The 22,239-nt window shown below is 38.8% G+C and overlaps 1 protein-coding gene across 2 annotated transcripts in view; it reads right to left on the bottom strand.

Annotated features, from left to right (window-relative positions):
* The window catches only part of LOC130830112 (solute carrier family 15 member 2-like), a 31,503-nt gene extending 10,603 nt beyond the window's left edge, over window positions 1–20,900 (bottom strand). Inside the window, exons 1-17 of one of the 2 annotated variants that reach the window (XM_057697070.1) lie at window positions 20,763–20,900; window positions 18,811–18,898; window positions 18,069–18,210; window positions 16,134–16,226; window positions 14,927–15,026; window positions 13,046–13,136; window positions 12,678–12,755; window positions 7,333–7,415; window positions 6,478–6,564; window positions 6,205–6,294; window positions 6,068–6,112; window positions 4,999–5,031; window positions 4,032–4,120; window positions 2,849–2,930; window positions 2,140–2,274; window positions 1,033–1,197; window positions 836–882 (exon numbers count right to left, since the gene is read on the bottom strand). In XM_057697070.1, the coding sequence (XP_057553053.1) occupies window positions 836–882; window positions 1,033–1,197; window positions 2,140–2,274; window positions 2,849–2,930; window positions 4,032–4,120; window positions 4,999–5,031; window positions 6,068–6,112; window positions 6,205–6,294; window positions 6,478–6,564; window positions 7,333–7,415; window positions 12,678–12,755; window positions 13,046–13,136; window positions 14,927–15,026; window positions 16,134–16,226; window positions 18,069–18,210; window positions 18,811–18,898; window positions 20,763–20,900 (1,586 nt within the window). The remainder of the gene's footprint in view (window positions 1–835; window positions 883–1,032; window positions 1,198–2,139; window positions 2,275–2,848; window positions 2,931–4,031; window positions 4,121–4,998; window positions 5,032–6,067; window positions 6,113–6,204; window positions 6,295–6,477; window positions 6,565–7,332; window positions 7,416–12,677; window positions 12,756–13,045; window positions 13,137–14,926; window positions 15,027–16,133; window positions 16,227–18,068; window positions 18,211–18,810; window positions 18,899–20,762) is intronic. The other variant, XM_057697071.1, reaches the window with a different exon arrangement.
* Between the last annotated feature and the right edge of the window lie 1,339 nt (window positions 20,901–22,239).

Below are 22,239 nucleotides of genomic sequence, written 5' to 3' on the forward strand. Positions count from 1 at the left end.
CCTTTCATCCCTCCTGGAGGTTCCCATTGCTCTCTGACCCTGGGAAGTCCTGTCCTCACTGTTGTCTTACTTATTTTGATCTGTTTACTTTTTCTGAAGCATATGCAAAAGCAAATTATTATGACTGTTCCACCCTTCAGGTAAATTCAAACTTTTCATTAAAAATTCTGCTCTAAAACGCTATTCTCAAGAGCAACCATCTAATCTTGATGGTCACAGGCACATGCATCTGTCTATTTCATGTCAGATTCCTGCCCCAGCGAGCAAGTGACCTCTTCAGGGCTCCATCTCTGTAACTGTCCCAGGCTGTCTAACAAGACCTTCAGCCTTATCTAGCTTCAAAACCAAGTCTTTTGACTCCAAGTGTGTTACCTTTCCTAAACCATAATGCCTCTATAGGTTTATTTTAAATTTTATTTTAAAAACACAGTAACTATAGAAGAAATTCAACTACCAACAATGAAGGGACGATTATTTGCTTACTTCTAATCTACTCTCTGGTGATCACAGTGAGGGAAGTACTCGATTATTTTCCCAAGAGCAAGATAAGTAGATAAAATTCGGCAGAAGGGACTTATGTAGCAGGGGGCATACATAAATACAGGGTCCTCTTTGAATACCACATGAGAAAGCAGCCAAAAGACGTGGCTTTGAATCTTTGCCTCTCACTGCCCTGGGAAACGCCTTCTGACACTAATTCTCTTGGCATCCTATGAGAGAGAATCCCTGTACAAGACAAATAGAATGTGAGGCCTCTTCATGTGAAGCCCCACAGATGAGAAGAGACCCAAGATTCAAGAGAACAGAGAGGCCTGGGTCTCCCTGACATCCAAACCTCATGGCTGTCATCCCACTGGTTGTTTTGTTTTCTTCATCCTTCACCTACAACAGAGGGAATAAAAGTCAGTTACGGCTGACAAGAGGGAACTGATAATCAGAAAATCTGATCATCAGGCATGTCCCTGGTAAGATATTGATGAGCCAGTCATCGTACTCAGAGAAATTTGGAAACTAGGCCATTCCTCAACTTACCATCACACTAGAAATACTTTTCCCATCTTCTCGAATGATCAGAGTGTACCAGTTTTTCTCCTCCACAGAATGCTCAGTGTAGACAGACAAATTGTGATATTTCAGTTGGAAGTGGAAATTCTGGCTTTTGGTCTTCAGGTGGAGTTTGGAATAGTGTGGCATTTTCTGTAGAATGAAGAGCCTGTCACACTCACCTTCTACCCCATCTTGGACATCACAATCTCATAGTAACCCACGGCAGGTGACATCACCAGATACTTTCAACAACACCCTTTAACCTAGTAATTCCATTTCTAGGAATATACCATAGGAGTAATTAGAGGCATGAATAAAGATTTATGAGTAAGGATGTTCATTATAGAATTATGTATAATAATAACAAAGTTAAATAACTATAAGGAAACAATTTACTAAACCGTGATATATCCACAGAATGGAATATTATGTAGTCATTAAAATCACATTCTCCAAGTTTATCTAAAGACATGGAAAAATGCTTATGATGTGGTTAATGTTAAGAAAAAATCAAGGTCAATGCAGCATATAGTATTTTAACACTTTTTCAACACTAGTATTTTTATTCATATATACAAAAATGCTAACTAAGATTATCTCTATGTGATGGATTTATAGCTGGTTTTTATATCTTTTGACATACTCCCCAATTTTCAACAATAAATGTATATTACATTTATTATTTAAGAATATTATTAAATGAATATTTCAGACTATGTATCATACAGTAGTAAAAAGATGGAAGCCAGAATCTTCCACAGGGTGTGTGTTAGGAGGCAGTTTGAAATAATAATGCAGGTTACAACCTGTTGAGAGCTTATAATGTCCCAGACATTACGCTAAGCACTTCATATATAATGTTTATCCTTACAACAGCTGATGACATAAAAATTATTGCCATTTTACAGATGCTGAAACTGAGGCTTAGACATCAAATGACTTGTGCAGGGTCTTATAGGTAGGGAGGGGCAGAACCAGGAACTGGACTGGGGCAGTTTGACTCCACAATGCATGCTCTTCACCACTGTATTAGGCTGCTGCCTTGGCGCATAATCTGAATGTGTTTCTCATTCACTCAAGTCCATACGTCACCTGAAAAGATCTGATGGACTCTGCCAACAGAGAATTGTTTCCATCTCCCAGCACTGTTACCTTCACCTCATCATCTGCCAGATTTAAGACCTGCAGGGAAATCTCTTGGGAAGCTGGCTGGGGTGGGGCCATTTCCTAAGGACACGGAACACATATCAGAATTACCACCAAACAACACTTCAGATACAACGAGAACACATGCCTCAGTCCCCTCTCCACAGCCTAGCTCATCTAGTCAGGAGGACACAGTTATCTACCTCTAAAGAGCCTTTGTCTTAGAAAACTCTCAAGGCAGTTTGGAGGGGGAAACAGCAGCTCAACACAGCAAGCACTGATGCCAGGAAACAAACTCCATGCTTTTTGACTCAGCTGTGGCCTCACACACCATTCCCCAATAGTGGCTATTTAATCTGCCAAAAGCTATTTATTTGAGTGTCTGCTAAGGTATCAAAGAGATGGTTATCTATCTTGGATACTGGTGCTTCAAAATTCCATGACAACATACTCTGAATCACTCAGGGGGGAGGTGGGCTCATTTTGCACTGCTGCTCTACCCCTGTAGCTACTCACTTACCACAAACACTTATTTTGCACCTTCTTTAAAACAGGTATTGTGCTAGGGCCCAGGGAATCAAGATTGAACAAGTCAGAAAACTCAACAAAATAGATATGGCTCTGCCCTCATGGAGCTTAAGATTTATGTACTCACATTAATTTTTATCTCTACAGCAGCAGCAACTGCAAAGGCCAGGCACGCTAGGATCATACCAACAGCCATTTTCCTAAGTGATCTGTAGAGGAAAGGGACAGACAATTATATCTAAACTCTAGACTCTAAAGAATAAAATCTAAACCCCCAGAGCTTACCTAATTTGGCCCCGATTACTTTTCAAAGTATTTCCTAGAACTCCCCTCATACATCCTTCTTTCTACCTTTACTTGAGAGTCATACTGAACTGTTCTCTGTAATGCACCAAATTTTTCCCTCTATCTTTGTGTATGATGGTTTTTCTATCCATTATGTCATAATCACAAAAATAATAGTAATATAGCCAGGTTACTGAACATTTACCATATACCAGTCACTATATATTATTACCTCCTTTTCCTCTTCTTCTGACGTCTTTTTGACCCTGGCCACTCTCTTCCATCTCTGCATTTCCCTGGCACTTAGCTTCCCTTCTTAGGGCAAGTAACATATTTCACCTTGTGCAATAATTAACGTTGCATATTTTCTAGCTCCCTTCCTAAACAGGAAACTCCTTAAGAGCAAGATTTGCACTTTCACATTTGCATAGCGCTTGGTGCTCAATGAATGAGTAAATGACAAAAGGTCATTTGAATATGGTAAGTGGTTATCAAAAGGAAATTGCTATTAAATCAGAAATCAGAGAAGACTTAACATCCTCCTCTGTCAGACTTTACAAAGAATAACATGTCTCCTGGGGGAAAAGCAGTCATTAGGGACAATTCTATCCCCACTCTTATGAGGTCCCCCATTTGTTTCATAGGGACAGTAGGAGATTTAAAGGGATAACTTATCATCAAAGGCTTTGCAATTCTTTGAAGAGGCAACTTTCAAGAACAAAGCATCAAGGTGGTTTAGGAGCCTAATCTCACATACTTTTGACTTTCCATGAAGTATACTCCTAACTCTTCAACATCACATACGTTGGTCTGTGGTAATGGCTTGGACTCTCTATGACAAGAATTAATTAGATCTAATTCCCTTCCTACAGTATTAATAGACATTTAATCTAACATGGATAAACAGAAGCATAAAAATGATAAACTAAAACAAATCACCACTAAGTAGAAAAGATACTGACTCTTTATCAAACTGGGCAAATATTGAGTCAGTTTGGAGCAACAAAGGCATAGTGTGCACTTACGTGAAGTTAACGCCACACCTGGAGACCAGAGGATAAAAGACAAGATCGAACAGCGGGATGAAGATAAGAACCAAAAAGGGATTTAGCACCTGGAACACCATGGGAAAGAGGATTAGTTACAAGTGTTCTACCATCAGTGTGAGCGTGTGCCCTCATTTGGGTGTGTGCATGCTCTCTCACATCCGAACACACTTTCATCACACTATGTACAGCATGACTCCATATCTTTCAGTCTCTTTACACCCAAGACTCTATTTCCCCTGCATTAGCTTTCAAATATCCCAAGGAACCAGTTTCACTCTGAACCTGTTTTTCTGCCAATCAATTGGGAGCTCTTCCTTCCCATTTTCACTTATCTTCTTCAGTTCCACAACCAAGGGAAAAAATGTCACAGCCAGGAGGAAGGAAGGAGAGAAGGAAGAATTGGGGATTGTTGAACAAGGGGTTAAAAAAATAACTGGGAGTCACTCTTTAATGGCCTATAAGGGAAAACAATGTAGAAAAGAATGGATATATGTATTTGTATAACAGATTCACTTTGCTGTACACCTGAAACTAATACAACACTGTAAATCAATTATAACCCAATAATTTTTTTTAGAAGGAAAAAAAAATAATTGGGAGTCACCAATAAACAGAGATTCTGATTTCATTGCTCACACAACAAAGCCTTACACTCTCTTTGACAATATTCCCATGATACATGACACGGAAAAAAATCCAGTGCTTATACTTTCCCTGTGAGCTCTACACTCAGTCTCCCTGGAGTTGAGCAGGAGCTACTTACTTAACAGAGGATGTGAAAGAGGAGTGTGGGGCTCAAAGAGAATATTTTCATCCCTATGTTTAGCCCTCCTCAGCATACAAGGGTAAAAACATCAAATTAGGGTTGGTAATCCTCCTACTATAGGTAGAGGTGTACATGAGGAAAGAATTAAGTAGCCGGGGCTACAGGGAAGTCTCCTACCTGCATCTGGTCAGGCTGAAGCACAAAAAACCCCTGAAACATGATAACAAAGCACATTAAGATGGTGGCCTAAAGACAAAAAAAAAAAAGCCTAGGTTAACAGTCTTGCTAATTAGCAGGTGAGAAGCACAAGATAAAACCTATCAGGTCTTTGGTTGAAGACCACTACTATCCTTGTAAGGGTATGTGGGGGAATAGACTGGGAATGGCTTTAGGTTATGTCTCCTGAAGGCAGATGGGCCAAAGGGCGAATCTTATTTTCTGTGCACTATGCTTTCTTTAACTTGAGAGAGAATAGAGTCAGTGTGTTTTTACTAATCTCAGTAACTGCAGTCGTAGGTGGTAATAATGTGAAGAACAAGACATCTTGGTTAGGTTGAAGCCTCCCACTAACACAGTGTTTCTTAAGTTGTTCTCCAGGAGGTCAAAAAGAAGACAACCATGGTAAATCCCGGACAACCAGGGGAAGGGAAAAGATGAAGTTATATTAGGCGAGCTCCAAACAGACTGGCTTATAAAACCCTGGCATCACTCCCCCCTGCCCTCCTAACAATGGAGATGTAGAAAAACAATACAATAATCTAGGAGGTGGGAACAAAGTAGAGAAGAGTTTGCCAATGAATGGAAATTGGAAAAAGAGGAAGTAATGTTTACATCTTTCCGTTATTTCTGTATCCATGTACAAAATATCCCACCTCTGGGTCCTCTGCTGTGAGCCCTGCCTGAGAGATTGGGCCAATTGTGTTGTAGCAGGAACCAAACCTGCTGTGCCCTGGTCAGGCTTAGATGGAAGAAAACATCCACTCCCCCAGGCTCTATCTTTTCATTTCCTATCCTCTCAATGCTTCCATGTATATATTTAAACCTTTCCATCCTTACATTTCTGATTTCTAAAGATAAGATTCTGGGTTTTTTTTCTAGACTTTCTTTACTTTGCCTACTCGGTATCTTCATGTTAAAGGCATCTCTCATGGTCTTATGGCACTTTTCAGGTAAAAACACAATTTTTTCCTTAATGTGGATTAAAAGGAAAATGGTAGACTTCTCTGGAAAAATCTCTTCCACTCACCAAATTCCCATTCATCCTGGTGGCTTGCAAGGTCCATCGTGAGCCCTAGGGAAAACAGATGCTATGAAAGGAAATCCCTTTCCTGTGAAAGGGAAGGGGCTGGAGGAAGGGGTAGCTATCCAAAGAACTAGTCTTACCTGCTGATCCAAAAGAGCCCAGAACATGGGTAACGGGATATAAAGGAATAGTACCCTGGTCAGTGCCTTCACATCCATGATGAGCTGCTTCTGCAAGAAGGGGTAAGAAGCAACAGGCTGAATTGCCAGATGGGTTTTCTTGCTTAGAGTAGAAATGGCCCAGAAGAGTAAGAGAAGAGGTCAAATACAGCAGCAGGGAAGCAGGAGCGAATCAGTGTGGACATTAGGAAAGACTCCATGGAGGCATCAGATGTTTCTGCAGTTCCAACTTACTGGGTATTTCTCAGCTGCCCAGTCCAGCCAGTGCTCTCGCTTTGGAATGTCCGCAGAACGATTCTTGAAACAGTTGTAAATGGCAAACTAGAGCACAGCGAAGATATCAGAGGAGAGACCAAAAACACCATCCCCTGCCTTTTCTAATTCATTCTCTCTTCCCTCAAACACACATCCTTTGGCTTCCCTGGTGGTGCAGAGGTTAAGAATTCACCTGCCCATGCAGGGGACATGGGTTCAAGCCTTGGTCGGGGAAGATTCCACATGCAACAGAGCAACTAAGCCTGTGTACCACAACTACTAAGCCTGCACTCTAGAGATCATGAGCCACAATTACTGAAGCCCGCGTACCTAGAGCTGTGCTCCACAACAAGAGAAGCCAATGCAATGAAGAGTAGCCCCCACTCACCACAAGTAGAGAAAGCCTACACACAGCAACGAAGACCCAACACAGCCAAAAACGAACAAACAATTTATAAAAAACAATAAAACACACACAGACACACAAAGACACACATCCTCTTATGTGACTACTCCAACCTTTTGATTTCCTCAGGCATTGAATTTCAAAATATTTCAAACGTAATTTTATCTATCCTTATTTTCTGTTGGCAACATATAAAAATACATTTCAGAAGACTTTTGCCAAAATTTTTAAATGGTTGCTTTTTTTTTAACTTAATGGTTAAGTAGAAGCACAGAGGGAAGACCAATTAATCTCTCTCGCCAAAAGGCACAGAAGTAGAGCAGAGGTCAATATGAAAAGCGTATACCCATGTGTGAAGGCCTGTATGCTCAGCACAGCATCTCTTTCCCTTTGATTGAAAAAGGCAGGTAAACAATTCATGGACTTACCCAGATACATTTGACCACTTGAGGCACTATGTTTCCTTCAGGAGGTGGTTTTCTGTATATTTTGCTTCCCATTGCAAACACAACTGCAGTTGACAGACAAACAAGGGTCTTAGCTTCTCCTTCAGCGCATTCAGTATGTCAACACTAGGGACAGACTGCTGAAATGTAGGAGCAACTGGCACATCCCATAAAGGGAGGGAACTGACTGATGCTCCGTGACTTTGGAGTTATAAGAACTACGGGAGCCAGGAGGGAAAAACAAAGGTCAATGTTGAGGCTTTCCTGTAATCACAGAAATGAAAGTTACCTCTGAATTCTCACTCTTCTTCTCCATCTCTACATCTGACATATTACCAGCTTTCAGTGACCCTCTGCCTTCAGTGTATTTCCTGCCTGCCCCTTTTGCATCACCGCTGCTGTGACTGTGTGTAGGACCTCACAGCTTCCACCCTGCATTATCAACATGGCCACCAACTACGTTCTCAATCCCTGCTCTCTCCTCCTTCTTTCATCTGATGCCAAATTAAAATCTTTTTTCCGGAACCTCCCTAACAAGACCAAACGCCTGGCGTGGACAGCCTTCCCAATTCATTATTACCCTGGTGGCTATTATTGTCATTAGTGACTTCTTGAGGGTTTATTACTACATGTGAAGTGTTAGGCATTTTACATACAGTACTGGGTTAACCTGACAAAATACATGCTTCTCTATTTTACACATGAGGAAATCAAGGATTACAGAAAGTAAGCAATTTGTACAAGATTACACAGCTGGAAAGTGCCAGAAACTCCACTTTTGACTTGAGGCCTGTCTGACTCAAAAATCTATGCTCTTAACCACCATAAAGCACCTCACTCATTCATTCTTGCATTACACACTGTGCTGGGCACTACTGGTAGTAAAGATGAAAAAGACATGGCCCCTGACTGCAGTGGAGCTCCCCTCAACCTACTGCTTCCCACTTCACCTTTCATTACTCCATTTGGCACCCTATCCTCTAACCACTATTCATCATTCCTATGAAAAATGCTTTTCTGTTCTATTTCTGTTCTTGAGCTCATTTTCTTTCCCTTCACACCCATCTTTATCCTTTAACCACAGCTCCACAGCTATCTACAGGTGAATTTAATTTTCTTATTTTCCCCTTAATTTTCCAAATCACAAGCAATGAGATATTACTTTTACAATTATAAAAAAGTAAGTTTTTTTCTTTATTAAACTTAACTAAAATCTGCGGGAGACCTTTATCTTGGTACCCTCCCAGATGCACTTTCTTCCCGAATGGATTTCCCAGCTCCAGCAAGATGTCCCTCTAGTAGGCCTTCTATCAAAGACCAGTAGCAATTTCCAATATCCTTACATCTAGAATATCTGAATCACCTTACTTTTCTCTGTCTTAACTTTCTAACTTCTCCACTCCTCTCAGTCAGATTCACTCTACCACTTTTCCATTATTAATCCTTTCAGTTTCCCCAAAGCTTCTCCAAATAGCACCCTTTACCTACCACAGCCTTCTTATTGTTGACAGAAAAAATAGTTCAGAGAAAGAATGTTAATCCTGGGAGACTAGAGGGCAAATAAAGAGGTATCTAGAGAAGCGGAAGATTTTGGACAGAAAACAGACTGCTCTTGAAACTAAGACTGAACCTGGAAAGGGGCTGAAATTCTCAGGAAATCTGGTCTAAAAAGGGACAGTGAAGAGATAAAAGGAAGACCTTGACAAGGTCGCACAAATTTCAAGGCCACTTAACTAAAGAAGATGAGTAGGGACCTTGACTTTCTCTACCATCTCCTCCCACTAGAAGACGTTGTTGCCTCTTACTTCACAAAGAGGATAGAAGGCTTCAAATGAAAACTCCCTCAACTTCCTGGCACCAAATCTATTAATTTCTGTATCCACACCCATCCTCTCCTCTCTCCAGTTAGGCGAAGGTAATGTTCCTCCTCCTATATAAAGGCAGTTCTGCCATTGTGATTTCATACTGATTATATTGTCTTATCTTACATCTTCTACACGTTTCTTTACTGGAGTCTTCCTAATGACATTCAAGCGTGCTCAATATCCTCTCTTGACTCCATGTCACCTTTCAGCTATAAATACTGTCTTCCCTTTCTTCCCTCTTATTCAATTCCCAATCTACTCTAATTAGTCTTGAATCTCCACCAATTTACCATAACTGGTATTATCAAATCAATAACCTTCTTGTCGCTATATTTAATGGACATTTTTCACCCTTATCTTGCTTTCCCACTCAGCAACACTTGTTACTCTGAGTGATTCCCTTCTTGAAATCCTCTTGGTATCCAAGAAAGAACTCTTATCACTTTAGCCATTCCTTCTTAGTCTCATTTGTGGGCTTTTCTTCTTTGCCTGTTTTTGTTTGTTTGTTTTGTTAACTGTTGAATCATTTACCTAATTCAAATACAAAATTTGGCCCTTAACGTATTCTCATTGTAAAGGAAATACAAGAACTTATAAGTAAATGCTAGCTTGTATAAAGGTATGCTTAACACTGAATAATCTTATTTAATAATATAAATACATATCAAAGAATTGACAATCTATATATTAGAGAAAATAATCATTCTTAAGTTTCATTACATTAAGACTCATTCCCATACAAATTTGAAACATTATTCTAAAGGTTTATGCCATAGAGATTGCCCCCTTGAGATTTGATTCTTACATTATGGAAATCACCCTGGTTCTCAAAATACCACGTTGTTTTCTGCCTCTCCATGTGCACTGTTTTTTACCCCTACCTGGAGAGCCCTTCCCCAATTTTTCTTTTGTGCATCTTCATTTGAATGATTTCAATGCAACCTAGTTACTCATGCCTTTGCTGCACCTCCTTGTAGGTATCTTTATTTCTGCACTTACCCTGAACAGAACTTAATTGTTCACTTATCTGTATCTTCACCAGGAAAACAAAATTCCTTGTGAATAGGTACCATAACTTGTTTATCTCTAATTCCTGGTGCTTAGATCATTTGTCTCTCTTTTAAATACCTGCTTAGCTCATTTGCCTTTCTTTTAAATACCAGTGTTCTTCAGGGTTCTATTCTTGCTCTGTTTTTACCCTACTCTTATTATCTCTTAGTTATTCCATCTATTTTCATGGTTTAATTGCTATCCATATACTAATAGCTCCAGATCTTTATCTATAGCCCAAACATTTCTTCTGAACTTTAAACCTATATTTCCAAATAAATGTTTAATACTCCCAATTACCTTAAAATGTAAGGTGTCCAAAACTAAATCCATTTGTATTTCCCCAAACCTGTTCTCCCTTATTATTAGTTAATGACCCTACTATCCACCCATTTGCTCAAGCCAGAGCCCTGCATTCGATCTTGGTTTATCTTCTCCCTTACTTCACAAGCCTTATCATATCAAGTTTGTCAGTTCTGCCAGGGCCAAGGAGGGTGAGCTAAGTGAGGCATTCACCTTGAGGGCAAAATTTAAAGGAGTACCAAAAATTCAGTAATCAAGACAAAGAGTATCCTTGTCCCACCCTTAACCCATTCTTTCTCCACATTACGGTCAGAGATATCACTGAAAAATAAAAATCTAATGATCATTCCTGTATTCAAAATGCTTTGAAGCTCCCTACTATTCTCCTGATAAAGTTCTAATTCCTTAATAAGTTAAAAGCCCTTCATTATCTGGTTTTTGTCAATTTCTCCTCTTTATCTTTCCATTTATGCTCCAGGTAATTTGAATTCCTTTAAGGCCTTCAAATATGTCATACTACTTGTCATCTCCTTGTCTTACAGATACCACGTCCTATTTTCTGTTTCACTTTCAATCTCTTCTCTGATTAATTGCTATTAATCCTTTAGATCTCACCTGACATATCATTTCTTTAGGCAAAGCTTTTCTGACTCTCAAAGTCTTAGTCAGATATCCCTCCTATGTGTTCCTACAGCTTTCTTTGTATTTCACCAGTTGTGACAGTGATCATACTATATTGAAAATTCCTGTTTACTTATCTGTCTCCCTCTTCCTGCTGGACCAAATAAATTCTTTGAAAGCATGAATTCTGGAGCTATCTAATTCACCAATGTGACCCCAATACCTGGCAAAGAATCTGACACACAAAAGGTTCATTAAATAAATGTTTGTTGAATAAATCAGTGAATGAAAAAAATCAAAGGAATAAATTAAATTATACTTAAAAGCCAGAGAACTAATTAGTACCCAGAAAAGTGAAGCAGTTGTCTAATGATGACAGTTAACAGCTGTTTAACATTTCATAATTTATAAAACATTTCAATCATGGCATCTCTTTTGATCTTCATAATTACTTTGATATGTAAATAATATTATTCTACTATGGTCCAGAGAAAAAGACATAGTAGTAATCAGAGGAAAGCCAGGAAAATATTCGGCTTCACAGGAAGAAGGAAGCAGAGAACATATTATCACAGGGTTCCTAGAATAATGCATAAATTTCCTTGAAATTGGAAATGCAATCTGGTATAATACTTTTAGCCACCTCCCCCCACCTGGTAGAAAATAATCAGTGGAACATTGAATCTCCAGGCTCTTTATGCTCTTCTGAGCTCTTTACATGTTTGGACTGGATATCTTTCGGGAGGCAGGTGTCACCTAAAGGCTCAGTGTGAGAACAGGTTTCCAGGTCAATGATTAGAAACAATCATGTCCAAGTTTCCCCTTAGACTGCGTAAACTAGGCAACACACACATTCCCCTTCCTCTTCCATTGCTGGGTTCTCCGTGGTAAAGAGAATGTCGCTTGATCTGAGTTGCATCGGTTTCCCGTACTTATCCAACTCCTCCTATTCAGTTTACTTAAGAGCAAACTTCTTGGAAGCATTGCAGAGCAGGGCAGAAAACAGCTAAACTTAGAAACTACTTTAAAAAGCCCAAAGAATTTTAAAAGTTTTCCAATTACCAGAAAAATAACTATTGGATGAAATAAGCTAGTTTGAAAGGAAGGATTATTTTCCTTGCTTCATTATATATTGTAGTGTAGATCAGTACATCTCAACCTTGACTACACATTAAAATCACCTACATACTTAAAAATTTATAGATGCCAAGGCCCCATCCCACAGAGATCCTGATTTAATTAGTCCTACATGGGGTCCAGGGATCAGTCTTTTATAAAAGCTCTCTAGGAAACTTCTTATTAGTTAGGTAACCTTGGGCACTTTTTTGAGGTTTCTAACTTTATTCAGTCTAGGGAAAACCCCTACAGTAACACTTACCTAATAGGTTAGTGTGAGGGCTGAATGAAATAGTTTGTGTAAAGTGCTTACATCATGCTTTACGTGTAGAAGGCATCAGTAGTTAGTTTCCTTTGCTGCCCTGTGCTTACCAAGAGCTATCACCATAAGCAATCCTGGAACTCCAAAAGCCAGTGCATAGCAATCTTTCCCAAAACACTGCACATCTCCTAAAGGAAAAAAAACAAAAACAAAAACAGAACAAATTCATCCTGAATCTTAAGTGTTTGAATTCTATTTTGTAAGCTCAGGGTTTTGAGGTCATAGACATAGCCATCCTCTTTCCTCCCACAATCTAATCCTTAATCCTTCTTTTGGGCCAGACAAATCAAGATTAAAAGAAATTGTCTCAGATTTTCAAACCCTTATAAAAGGAGACAATGGACAGGAGGAAGCCCTGAATGGATTTCTGGCTGGCCAGAGTAAAGCTTATACAGAGCCCCTCAGAAAAGATCCCAACCTCTCAGCATGGGTGTGACAAATGTAGAAATCAAGCCCCCTGCATTGATGGAGAGGTAGAAGACTGAGAAGTATCTAGTCCGTTCCTCTGCCTGAAAAACAAAACAAAACAAAACAAAACAAAAACAAAACAGGACAAATCATCAGTGCAATGTACCTCCTAGCTCCATCCCATCTCATGTTCAGATTAAGCAAGAGGTACACAAACAGACATAGATTCAGATACTGCCTCCATGGTATGTGAATATCATAGTAGATATTTTAACACATATCTTGCTGACCCCAGACAAACATTTCTCTATCTTTCAAACCCTAGTACAAGCATCTTTAACATCTTTTACCCCTTTATCTTGGAAAAAATGATCATCTTATACCCTATGTCTATGTACTGTGTCCTATTTATATTTATTCTAATATTAATTTCTTTACATTAATTGTCTGTTTCTTTCAGTATGTTGAGCGTTCTTTTAGGGCAGAAATTATATCTTACTATTTTCTGTAATCCCACTAGCTTGGCACCTGATTTATATTACAGATTCAGTAAATGTTTATTAATTGAATTAATTAAGTGAATGAGTGACTGAGGTAAATAATACATTTTGTGGAATGTGTGGTAGGAATAGGACTAGAACATGGGACACTGGAGCAAATCATTGCTCAAACAGGATAATTTACCTAATGCTTATGGAAAGTCCACCAGAGAGTACAAACGGAAGTCTGTCGGCTTGGAAATGGCTAGTGGAAACTTAGAGGTGGGTTTGTCCTATTATTGAAATACCTTTGTGGAGCAGTTACAAAATGAAGCAATTTTGAAATAAAGTTGCTGATGCTTTATTCATTTTTCTATTTATGGTGTGTTTTGCTTCCTCTTCTGGTCCCTACTGAAACCTGTTACACCCATCTATGTGTATAATTAATTGTGCATAGAATCCCATTTGCCAGAGGTTGGTTATTTCTCCAAGGTCAGCAAGCAATTATGATCTATGGACCCTCGGGCAGATAAAGAATATAAAATAACTCAAATGGTCTGAAGGGTTCAAGAAATGCAGGAAGACAGGACACAGAGAAAGAACAGAGAGTGAAAAACCAGAAACGATAAATAGCTACAGAAGAGGGAATAATACATGAAGACAGCCAAAAATGAAAACTGAGAGGCAAAAAGAGGAAGCTAGAAATGTTGGTTCATCTAAGAATAGACTATCTCCCTTGCCTAGTTGTCATTGCTTCCTTATACAGGCCCAGTTTTACCCTTACTCATACTTTTTTTCCCCCATTGACAGTGGAAAGTATTTAGGAAAAGAAGGAATGATCATCCGCACAGGTGCATCTAGAGAAACTCATTCTGTTTTATTCCAAATGGTCCTTTCATATTTCACATGAAACCCTTTCATAGAATCTCAAAGCTAGAGACGCTTAAATCATCTCCACACTACTCATCACCTGCCATTCCCAAAGTGATTACCAAGTATCTTATTAAATACCTCAAGTGAGAGTAAACTCACTACTTCCAACTATTCGAAGTTTTTCCTCTCATCAAGCAAAAAGCAAACTTCCTATAGCTTTCAATCATTGATCTTTGGTTTAATTACTGACATCCTTCCAATATCTATAGACACCTATAATATTCTCTTTAATTCTTATCTTACCCAGGCTAAATATCTCCATTTTCCTCAAAGATGCGTCTTTTAGTCCGTCTGCCACCCTGGTCACTTTCCTTTGAAATGTTGCAGTTTTTCCCTCTACTAATGACCAGTACCCAGCACTGAACACAACTTCTCAGGTATGATCTGACCAGTGGATCACTTCAATCTTGGCAAATGGCTACCTGCTGTTTAATGGCTGCTCTACATTCTTGAAAACACAGAGATGTCAGGACTCTTACATGTTTTTCTTCAAACTGGTCTCCACCAAAAGCTGCCACACAGGGTTTGATACCTCCTGTCCCCAAAGCTATTAGACTCAGGCCGACCACTGATAGGACTCTGAAATGGAGAGATGAGTGTATTAACCATATTGATACTAAACACAACTGTTGAAATGAAATATAGAGCTACGAGAGAAAAGAAAATGTGTACAAGGGCAATGACCTCCTTCACATTTCTACACTGTGGGCATTTCACATATGCCTTCACTCCTAAGGGAGACTCAGGAGCACTTACAATCTTTATATTCCTGGAGTTTCTGCCAGAAAGTATACATTACATGGGAAGATTTGATCCCTGATAGTTTCATTCACCCCTTGTGCACAACAGATAGAAGCAGATACTGAAGGAACCCAAAAGTTAAAGCACTGGTTCTCAATCTTATCTTAGTCAAAGGGACACTTCAATAGGAAGGCCTTGTGAACTCTTTTCCCATATATCTTTAGTAACCACAAAATAAAATGTTAAAATTAGTCATAACTAAGAGAAGTGTCAGTGATTTCTAATGAGACAACTATAAGCAGGTATCTAATATCTATTAAATTTCAAACAAAATTCTTAACTCATTGGAAAATTCACGTACAGGCACCTTATAAACATGAACACATGACCTGCTTCTTGAACAACTCTAATCCTCTCTACTGACTGAACTAACAGACGTCAGAATCTATCAAGAGTCTCTGGTACCATAAACATCAAGAGCGTAATAAACAGGGATCAAGCAACTGCAATATATGGAACTACACATAAATGCAAATAATCCAAGCTTTGAAAACGAATTCTACAATGTATCATAAGGAAATACCAGAGACATTTGTTTTTTAACTCTGGTAAACTACAATGTGTGTGCGGGTGAACAGGTGAGGGAATATGGAGGGCATGAAGGGTTTAATGTCTTCAAGCATATGAAGAGTTTTTATGAAAAAGATACTAACTTGGCTTTCTACAAGCCTCAAAATATTTAATAAAAACAAATGAGTTCAGATAAAGTGGGAAAGACTTCAACGTCAAATTTTTTTTCTTAACCAATTTGGTTATAAAACAGTAGGTTGGAAAATAAAGGGACATCTCTGATAAGAAGACAGAAAAACATCTGTAATGAGTGTACGAGACATTTACTGTCCAATGGAGGAAAAGTGGTTCAGTCTATTCCATGATTTTACTCACGTGTGTGACATGGTTCCTCCCAGGACTGGTAAGGCACCCATGGACTTGATTGCATGGCCAAGCACATACACCATGGAGAGATAGATGATTGTCCTGGTGAGAGAGTTAAACCAGTCAATCTACAAACTGAATTCAGAGGTTTGAGTAACACAGACACAGAGTGTATCCTGTTCTCAATGCCAATATGAACAAGGATAAATGGAACAGCAGGAGGGAGGGGTGGGAGAGGAAAGAATGACCTGAGAAATGCAAATAGAAATAATAATGGTGAATGAAACAAACAATCTAGAAAAAGAGACAGTAACTCTTTATCATGTATTGTTTATAGAAGATAGAAAAAGAAAGGTTAACAATAATTTTGTTTCTCCAAAGCTATCAGATATTTGCCCCTGCTTCTAGGTACAGGACAACACGGTCTCTGAAGAAGAATTCGAAGGCAAGAAATGGAAATATTGAGGGTACAAGACACCAAGGAGAGTGATACATCTGTAACAATTCATGCAGCTGTACATTGAAGACGTTTGGATTTGTGTACTTTGTGTAAGTTATTCCTCAGTAAAAATAAATTCAAAAAAATTTAAAGTAACTCATAAAGGATTGAGTTTGAGGGCACAAGTGGAGGTTGCAAAATTTCCTCTGAAATACGAAGCTATTGCTCACCAAATCCCAGAACTACATTTCTTCAATATTAAAGGCAGTCATTTTAAAAATAAATAAAAGGACTATGTGATATATGTGAGTCTTTTATTCTATAACTGAATGAAGACCAAACCATGGCTTATACCTTTTTTTCTGCACTGACTGCCAACCCTCTATTTGGATGGACTCGGTGACTACTACTACATAAGGAGCAAACACAGATCTCAGCCACCTCTCCCAAGTCAAGAAACTACTGTGTGTGGTTGTATCGCTATATTAGGTGCGGACTAAACACTTTAGAATGATGAATATACCTAGGCCAAAGTGAGATAGAAACCAGTGTTTACTAAAGAGGATTCCTTGGAACGCTAGTCCACAAGATACCTTAAAAAAATATTCCACGGTTAAACAGTTTGGGAAACAATACATACCATAACCTTCTCTTTGGAGATTTTATAGTATTAATTAGCATTTTAAAGGCTATAGGAAGTCATGCAGTAAAGATACCTTTTTAGCTTTATTCAGCGTAGCATTTTTCCAAACTTATTTGACTGCAAGAGCTTTACGTTCCTACATAACATTCATGAGATCCTATATAACGAATTTTCAACAGAATGCACTTTGAGAAATGCTAATTTAGACAATTTCATAGACAAGTCCACAAAAAATACCTGAGTGATGGATATCTAAGCTCCATCTCTAGCCTATGAGGATGATGTTACAGGGGACAACTATAACATTATCCCCAAAATATATCATGGTGCTATTTTCAGGGACTTAAAAGATACTGAGTGGAAAAGACCATTAGTCTAACTTATGAAAATATTTATCATATTCTTAAGAAAGAAACTACAGAAGGAGGTTAGAGAAGAGAAACAGAGATGGTAAAAGACCTGAAAAGAGGGACTCATATGAAGATAGTAAAAGAGTTGGGATGATTCAATCTGCAGAAAAGATGGATAGTATATCAAATAACTACACTGAATTATAAATTTTCTTGTGGGTAGAAATCTTTATCACTCGAGATCAGAACAAGAATTGGTCTTAAACTACAGAATGGAAGATTAAAATTAGATATAAGAAAAAAGACCTCTCTTGACTGAAAAGGGTATAAAAATACTGGAAACACTGATAATGAAGAGAGAAGACCTTTCTGTATAGTCAGTCCGAGAGAGATTCTTGTTTGCCATGGATGACATAAGTATGTTCTTGCTTGGAAGCAAGAGGCTGGAAGTGGTAGTCTCTGCACGATTAATGTGTGAACCTTCTTCGAATGTGACCTCCCACCGTCCTTACTTGAATTTTCCCAACCATGAGTCAGCCATGGCTGCTCCCAGGATGGGAGTGAAATAACAGAGGCTGCTGAAGGCATGGTATACAGATGTGGAAGTGTCTTCGCTCCAGTGCAGGAAATACAGGAAATACAGGGTCAGCACAGCTGAAGCAAAAAAAGAGACAACAAAATAGATGCATTAAAATGACTTATGGAGGAGAAGAACATTTGATATGGTCTTTGAAGGTGATCTTGACCTTCAACACTCCTACTGGTGAAGGCGACTGAGGGGTGACTGCTGGGCAGTAGAAGCAGGGCCCCTCAGAGTTGTGGGAGCGAATGGGGCTATGCTTAGTGTACAAACGCAATACTCCTTCCTTCAGTCTATGTGTACTGAGCATCATTTAGGCCAATCCGAAAGAAAACATAGGCCTTCTAATATCCTTCCTTCTCCTTCCCAGCAACAATATTATCCATAGACCTTAGGAACAGAAATGAAGAGTGGAATGCTGCTGATGAGAGTTTTTCCACTTATATTCTCATAGGCTGTGCTCTGGTTTCCACTAGGCCTTTCTGTTCTTGGCCTGTAAGAGTTAGTAAGTGAAATCCCATGAGGCATTTTTGGGAAGTCTTCACCAAAGGAAAGGACCAATTGGATGAAGGCAGAAAGAGTAGATAAGGGAAATAAGTGCATGTAAGACAGGTTGTTACAAACATGGGGTGAGAGTGAGTGGAGATGAGTAGGACTCAGGGACACAAAATTACCTTTCATGCCAAAAAAGGAAAAGCGCTCACAGAATTCATTCACCACAATGAAGACAACACTCAGTGGATAGGTCGAGCCACAGATTTTCTATGAAACAAAAAGGCAATGGTTCAAGCATGAACTACATTTCCCTATTAAAACCATTAGGTTACTCCATAGCAGAAAAAAATCATTTATTTTAAGTCATCATGATAGGTCATGTGAAACAATGGCCCCTACGCTTCGTGAAACAGCCAGTGTCATACTATAAGTGCTTGTGTTGCTGATTCAGCAGTAAGAGAAACTATTCTGAACATCACTTTGTTCCTCATTCATTTAACATGGAACTGCTCAGGCATTCCTTCATACTACACACCAGGACCTGTTCATCGTCCCATAAGTACTAAATGAAAAGCATGGGGCTCTGGGCCGGAGAATAATCATACTTATTTCCAGGAACAGAACACAGAGTTGGCCTCTGGAGCATCTGACGTCCAGGCAGTTACACTCAGATCTCAGTATCCTGCTTAGCTCCTGTGTGGATTAACCTTTCTGTCCCCACCATCCCCATTCACTGTGCTGGGAGGAACCCTAACAAGATGAAGGCTTCCCATTGAGCGGCTCCTGAATCCAGGCACAGAGCCCAATACAGATTCCTAAAGGTAAGATGATTGATCCCCTTGACCTTGGTCAGAGAGTTCTTAAATCTTATCAAATTAATTGTCCATTCTTTCCATGAAAGAGAGATTCTATAACATTTCCATGCTAATCCATTTGGGCATTAACAGGAGCATGCTATTTCATGCACTGTATCAGTCAGAATAAAAGAAATAGCATGTTTTATTTCAAATCCCCACCCATTATGACAGCCCAGCCAACATGAGAGGGGGATTGAGATATATGTCCTTGGTTCAATCCAAACTTATCATGAGATTTTTATTGCCTTTTCTTATTCATAACATGTACATACATCTTTGTAAGCAGCTTCAAAATTCTTCAGGACCAGAAGTTAAATAAATAAATGATAAATTAATAAACTAATGTATTCATTCTTTTATCCACATGGATATATATAAACAACCCTCCAAAATAATAATATACATTAATGTATGATAAAAAAAACTTGCTGGAAAGACACAATGAACTAGTCTTCTTACCTTCTCAGCTCACAGCTTGAGAATCATGCAACCTGAAGTTTAGTTAACACACTTCTACTAGCTATGAAACACTGTCACTGTGTTAGCATACTGCTCGAGGCCATGTCACTACACCTGTCTTTATACTTTGATTTTGTTATTCCAAAGAAACTACCACCTCTTAGACTACTAATACAGTCACCTCTTTGCCTGTAGTAAGAACTCAGTAAATTCTGGCTAGTGTTACTACATCCTCTCCCAATATAAGATTTTGATATGAGGATTGAATAAGAATTGGGAAGACTTTACCAAGTGTATAAAGTAAAAAATTATTATTGCTTCCTTGTTTTTCTGTCCTTTCTCTCGCTGTAAACCGGAACATGGTAACAGAGACTAAATCTATTCTAAAACTTCTCTTGGTTTCCAGCATAGAGTTTGCGCACAGGAGACACTAAGGGCTGAGTTTTGCTGTTGTTGTTGTTGTTTTTGTTTTTTTGTAAAGAAAAAACAATCACACACAGTTCTCCAGTAAGGAATACTTGCCAAGTTTCTGTGGACATTCAAATTTCTTTTTTTCCACCCTAGAGAAACTCAGAATATACAATGAAATACAGCAAAGGCCTGGATACCAATTGAAGAACTCTGACTACCTCTTCCTGCTGCTTCTTCTCCTAAGGAAACTTCTGTTCAGGTTTGGTTTACAGGTTAATTCTAACTCCAAGAGAGAAGTTTTTGATACTCTAATACTGCTCAGTGTGAAGCTCCAGGGGCCAAGGAGGAGAATCAAAAGAGTAAGTCTGTTCCTATCAGAGGCAAAACTGAATCCAAGGACTCACCAGAGATGGCTTCTTTGGAAAGCTGGAGGGTGGAAGTGGTACCTCTTCAGTGGAGACAGGTAAAAAAACAGTTACCTTGGACTCATTTTCCTGGAAGGCATTCATGGCTGGCTGCTTACTCTCTCTGTTTTCAAGCATTTGGCTTTGGTAGGCAGTTGGGACAGCTGCCAGGCTACTGTGAAAAGGGGGACTTGGGGGGGGGGGAGAGGGGGTGGCTTCAGCAACTAGGTTTAACCCTGTGGGTGTCAGGCTTCAGCAGCTGCCTGCAAAGCAGAAACTATAGGAAAAGAAAGGAGTGGGTCTCAGACTAGCTCAAAAGAATGTTCACATAAAAGGTAGAGGGTGGGGAAGTGAGAATAACACATCATGGGATCAGACAGTATAATGCTGGAGAGTTGCAAAGGAATGAAAATTAGTTAAGAATACAAAGCCTGGAGCATAGCCTGGAGCACAGATTTTAAAATTGATTTCAGGGTAATAATAGCTGCCATTTATCCCACACCTATTGCGGGGAAGGTTTATACAAACACACGCGTGCACACATACACATATAATATCTACATGTCCTAATTCTTCCTACTATCCTCATTTTACTGGAACTAATGTCCCAAGAAGTTATGTAATTTGTCTAAAGTCATGTGGCCAGTAAGTGGCACATCTGGAATTTTCACTATGCCACTACAGATAGATTAGTATCAGTAACGCCTGTGGTCATTACTTAGCAATGGAAGCTAAGGAAATAGAAACATAGGAATGTAGGGGAATTGAAATGCATTGAAGAGGGAAAGTTATCTCCAAATTCAATTTGGAGAGATACAAAAAAAATGTTGATTTTTGGTTTTCAGCATAATAAAGTTCAACTAGAAATGTCTTATAAGCAATTAAAGAGGTAGAGCTAAAGAAAATTAAAAGGAAAGGGTTGGTGATGTACATTTTGGAATCATTCTTCTCCTTTGCTAAATTAATTCCCTGTGTTTTCATTTTCTCACTTCAGGATGAAACCATCATTTCATTAGTTAATAAAATTTAATTGGAATAAAAATTATGAACCAGTTATTTTCTAGGTATTATTACAAACATCATTTTTCTTAATTTTCAGTGAATGGACTCCCAAGTGACTCCAGAATACAATATTTAGTTCTTATCACAGGAGGAACAAGAATAGACATGACAATGATAGATCCATTTTATACAGTATTACGCTTCTAAGTCAAAGAGGCAAAAGAACAAGAGAGTATGGGGCCCATCTAGTTGTCAATCAAAAGAAAAAGGAAAAGAATGTCTAGAGAGCAATAAGAAAAATGAAGACTAAACCAAAAAAGAAGTCAGGAAACAGGAGAATGAATTATTTTATTTTAGAATATGAGAACCTATGACTCTATCCCTCATAAAATTCTTACATTACCTATTTGGGTAATTTATTGACAAATAAGACCAGGATAAACTCTACCCTTTTCTTCCTAAACGCTATTCCAGA

This window comes from Hippopotamus amphibius, chromosome 10, assembly GCF_030028045.1.
Source record: "Hippopotamus amphibius kiboko isolate mHipAmp2 chromosome 10, mHipAmp2.hap2, whole genome shotgun sequence".
Lineage (NCBI taxonomy): Eukaryota > Metazoa > Chordata > Mammalia > Artiodactyla > Hippopotamidae > Hippopotamus > Hippopotamus amphibius.